Source organism: Parus major, chromosome 11 (genome assembly GCF_001522545.3).
Source record: "Parus major isolate Abel chromosome 11, Parus_major1.1, whole genome shotgun sequence".
Classification (NCBI taxonomy): Eukaryota; Metazoa; Chordata; class Aves; order Passeriformes; family Paridae; genus Parus; species Parus major.
In genome coordinates this window covers 2643223-2648180 of record NC_031780.1, presented here as the reverse complement: position 1 = coordinate 2648180, position 4958 = coordinate 2643223, and the positions used below count along the sequence as shown (strand labels likewise).

At 54.1% G+C, this 4958-nt stretch overlaps 1 protein-coding gene across 1 annotated transcript; it reads right to left on the bottom strand.

The window, feature by feature from the left end:
• Window positions 1–1821: 1821 nt before the first annotated feature.
• On the bottom strand, window positions 1822–4728 carry FOXC2 (forkhead box C2). The gene has a single exon (XM_033517273.1). It carries the CDS (start codon window positions 4199–4201, stop codon window positions 2735–2737), a length of 1467 nt encoding a protein of 488 aa, XP_033373164.1. The 5' UTR covers window positions 4202–4728; the 3' UTR covers window positions 1822–2734.
• Between the last annotated feature and the right edge of the window lie 230 nt (window positions 4729–4958).

The window sequence follows — 4958 nt, the reverse complement described above, 5'->3', positions numbered from 1 at the left end:
GACCCCAGCCCACCCCAAAGTGTCCCCCGTGGGGTGCTGGGGGTGACTGGGGACACGGGACAGGACAGGACCCAGCAAAGGGACGATGCTCGCAGCCCCCGTAGGAGCTCTCCAGAGGGACAGGAACTGGGGACAGGGGACGGGAGCGGTGCAGATCCCGTGCTGGAGTGTCCTGCCGGGGCGAGGTGGGCAAAGAAACACCAAAAAGGAGTTTTTGGGGCGAAAGAGATCCCAGGAACTGTCCAGCAGCAGCGCGGGGGGAGGTCACAGAGCCCTGGGGGTGTCCCGGATCCCGGTACAGCATCCCATCCCTGCCTGAGGAAAAGGCTCCCCGAGTGCCCGGAGCCCTGGTGGGAAGATGTGGGAGCAGCGGCGATCCCGGGATTTCTCGAGGAGTGTGGGAAAACCCCCAGCAGACACCTGACTTCGGTCATCTCCCCCCACAGCGTCCCCGGGATCCACGCAGGAAAAAAATCCCACGGGAAGAAGGTCTGGACAGGGGAAGAATTCTTTCCCAATTCGTATTTTTTTCCCCCTTTTCCTCCTATGTATTTACTTTTCACCATTTTACTCCCTTTATTTCCCTTTTTTTTTAAATCTTTTACATTCTGTATTTTCTCTTATTAAGAGAGCACTTTGACTTTTATTTCATAAAAAAATAAAAATAAGAAGAAAATATAAAATTAAATAAAAAGCACCCTCTGAGAGCAAGGAAAAACGGCAGGGAGCTTTTTTACAAGAATGCTCCTTAAAATATAGATCAAGTGAGGCTCAGGCATTTTTTCCTCGTTTAAATTGAGAGTTTCGGTGCTTTTTGCCAGCTTTCAAGAGCAGACGGAATTTAATGGGTCAAAACCAATTTATATCATCGATTTCAACAGCCTGACGTGGGTATAACCCCTCCCGAAGCCAAAAAAAAAGGGTTTTGAGGGGCACTGGGGGGCGGCGGGAGGTGGAAGGGGGGCACGGTTGGGATTTATCCCCTGGAAATGCTGGATGGATGCGATTTTACAGCTGGGAAAGGAGCCTGGCTTCAGAGAGCTGGGTTTGAAAAGTTCCAAAAACTTCCCGAACTCTGCTTTAGGCTCTGCTGGCATTCCGGGATTTCAGGATTGCTAAATCCGGCGTTTTGCCCTGGATTAAAGCTGCTTGAACAGCTTAAAGGATGATTTGGGAAAAACCAGAATATCTGGCAGTGCCCGGCCTTGTGAACAGGAGCTTAAATAGATGAAGAGAAAATTAAAATCAGCCAATTCTTCAAACAAGAGGATTTCAAAACTGAAATTATTCTCGAGTGAACTTTCCACCTTTCAAAGACTCCGCGGCGAGGCCGGGTTTAAATGATCGCTCTCCCTCCCAGGCACTCGGGATTCCTTTCAAGAAAACCAAATAAATAAATAAATGGATTTTTAGGGGAGGTAGGGGGTGATTTCTGTCCTGGAAAGAGGCGGCTCCGGGCGCGGAGCCCCGCGCTCGCAAGGACGGGGCGAGAGGAGCAGAAATTCCCCTCCCTGAGCCTCCTGTTTTCCCCATCGCAGGCCTGGGAAAACTCCCGAAATTTCCCTCTGGCAGGGATTCGGGATTTTGGGGGCTCAGCCCCGCGGGGTTTTCCCTTCCCCTCCTCCCCAGATGTACAATTCCAGCTCTTCACGTGAATTCAACTTTTTCTCCAAGAAAGAAACCTTCAGGAAAACCGCTTTGTTTTAAAAAAACAACCACTGCCACGTTTTCTGTGTGAAGGAAAGGTGAAGGGAGAAAAAAAATTTAAGAAAAACTGTTAAAAAACCCCCAGTTTATACACAGAGAATCGCCAGACTTGGAGCAGAAAAAACCAGCATGGATTTATTTTAAGGTAAGTACAACAATTAGGACCACATAAGACAAACGAACTTCGAAGCAGGTTAAAGCAAATAGTCCTTAGGAATGGTAAAGGTGAAATCTATTATACAAAACATCACACGTCGTAAATAATAATAAAAAAGTATCAGATACTTTGTCTATTTTTTTTCCTCAAAAAAAAAAAATCCACCAGCAAAAAATAAATTATTTCCTCGTCTTGCGAAAAGAACAGCTCTAAAACGAAAGAAAAATCTATTGCATAATTGTACACAGAAGAAGAAGAAGAAATCACTTGTCATTAATTTGGAAGTTAGGAACCGTTGGGCGAGACAAAAATAATCCAGTGAACTCAACTTTAAATATTATATTAATGGCTCTGAAAATCAGCCTGATTAGAAATCCACATATTTTTTACAGCACAACAGAGAACTCAAAAAATACCCAGGACATATATTTATATATATATTTATAAACTTTTTTTTTCCTTTTAAAACGTATAAATGGTCGTTGTGATATTGGTCCATAACTTATTTTTCTGAGACCCCCTATACTTTAGCATATAAAATTTGCCACTTTTAGATAGACATATATATATATATAATTTTTTTAACTTTTTTCTTTTCTTTCTTTTTTTTTTTTAATTTCCTTTTCTTTTTCAAATGAGAGATCCCCCTTTTATCAAGTAAAATACACTTGTCCGGGATTTAAGGAGGCCCAAAAACGAGGCTTTTGGGATCTTCAAAACTCTGTGGCCACAAAGTCCACGGGGAAGATGTCAGATTTCTTTTTATTGATGTGGGTTTATTTCTCCCGATTTTTTTTTAATAATTATTATTAATAATATTAACTTTTTTTTTTTCTTTTTAATGGGCCTAAGCGGGGGGCTGGCGGCTACTCAGTACTTAGTGCAGTCGTAGGAGTAGGGGGCGGCGTGGCGATATAGGGAGGGCGCGGATCTGTAGGGGATCTGACAGGCGGAGTTGCTGCTCACCTGGTGCTCGCTCAGCGCCGCGCTCTCCATCCCCAGCCGGTGCGACGTGAACATTTCCCGCACGTTGGGAAAAGTCTGCTGCTGAGAGCCGAAAGTGTGCCCGGGCAGGTGGCTCAGCTCAGCGCCGTGGTTGAGGTACCAAGAAGCCGCGGGCTGTCCCCCCGCCGCCCCTCCGCCGCCGCCGCCGTGGGGATGCCCGGTACCCAGCGCTCCGTCCTGCCCCGCGGGGAGGCTCAGCGTGCCCAGCGGCGACGGGGCGCCCGTGGGATGCTCGGCCAGCCCGTCCTCCAGCGGAGCGCACATGTGCGCCGGCCTGTCGCCGCTGTAGAGGCTCATGGCCCGCATGCTGCAGTGGTAGCTCCCACTAGTGTCCAGCGCCTGGCTGCACGCCGCGCTGTAGCCCGACGGCTGCCCCGCGGGGTAGCCCAGAGCCAGCCCGCCGCCCGTCCTGCCCGAGGCGGCACTCACCGGGCTCAGGTCCCCCGCGGGGGAAGTCCGCAGGGTCATGATGCTCTCCACGCTGAAGCCCGGCAGCCCGTTGCCCGCCGGGTGATGCTCGGGCAGCGCCGCGTCCGGAGAGGCGGCGGCGGGGGGCGAGGCGGCGCTGCGGGGGCTGTCCCGCAGGGCCCCGCCGCTGGCCGGGCTCAGCGTCTCCACCTTGGTGATCACGGGCAGCTCGGGAGACGCCGTCTCGCTCTTGATCACCACCTTCTTCTCGGAGGCCGGCGCCGAGGCGGAGGAAGAGGAAGAGGAGGAGGAGGCTTCCTTGGGGAGGTCGGCGCCGGGCAGCCCGGGGGGCTTGGGCTGCTCCTTCAGCAGCCGTTCCCGGGCCTCCTCTTTCTCCTTGGAGACATCCTTCTTCTTGAAGCGTCTCCGGCGGCGCAGGAAGCTGCCGTTCTCGAACATGTTGTAGGAGTCGGGGTCCAGGGTCCAGTAGCTGCCCTTGCCCGGCTTCTTGTCGTCGCGGGGCACCTTGACGAAGCACTCGTTGAGCGAGAGGTTGTGGCGGATGCTGTTCTGCCAGCCCTGCTTGTTCTCTCGGTAGAAAGGGAAGCGGTCCATGATGAACTGGTAAATCCCATTGAGCGTGATCTTCTTGTCGGGGGCGTTCTGGATGGCCATGGTGATGAGGGCGATGTAGCTGTAAGGTGGCTTCACCAGGTCCTTGGGGGCGGTGGGTTGGTGCGGGTGGTAGGGGCCGTAGGAGCGCCCCATGCCCGCCGCGTACTGCTCGGCGTGGCCCGAATAGACGCTCATGGGGTTGCCCATGCCGCCGTACGTCCCGGCAGCCCGGTAGTAGTTCTGCTCGCTTAAATACGGCACCACTCCCAAAGCGTTGGGGTCCGAGACGGAGTAGCGAGCCTGCATCATGGAGAGGGGCTTGCCGCGGCCGGGGAGGCGAGGAGGAAGAGGAGGACTGTGGAAGGGCCTCACCCCCGTCCGGGACCCCTCCGCGGAGAGGGGAGAGAGGGAGAGAGCGGGAGAGAGAGAGAGAGAGAGTCTCGGAGCCGAGCTAAATCCCAGCGTGTCCTCTAGCAGCGGCACCGCAGCGGCATCCTCCGGGTCGCCGGGGGCAGGGTGGTCTCTGGCGGCCTCTCCCTCCCTCTGTATGACTGTGATTCTGCTACACACGCCTACGGCCCGCGGCGGCGGCGGGCACTGCTGCGGGGAGCTGGGCCGGGGGGAGCCTGTTCTCGCAGGAAAAGGGAATTTCTTTTTAAAAAAAAAAAAAAAAAAGAAGCAAAAACAAAACAAAAACGAAGAATAAAAAAATTATATTTTTTTTAAAAAAAGTAAAAAGGAGGAAAAGCAGCCTTGCTGAAAACCCAGTCCTTGTCACAAGAACGGCCCGAAGCGTTCCGGAGCCCCCGGAGGGGTGCGGGAGCCGCCGAGCTCCCTCCCGGCCGCGCTGCGCAGCTTCAAAACTCTCCCCGCGCCGCCGCCGCGCTTTTACTCCCCGCTGGCCCCGCCCCCCGCCGCGGCCGCCAGCCAATGGGAGCGCGCGGCGCCGCGGCCTCAGCCAATGGGCGCGCGCGGCGCCGCGGCCGCAGCCAATGGGAGCGCGGGACGCGGCGGCGCTGGCGAGCGGCCCCCGCGCGCTCCCGGGCCGGACCGAGCCCCGCTCCGG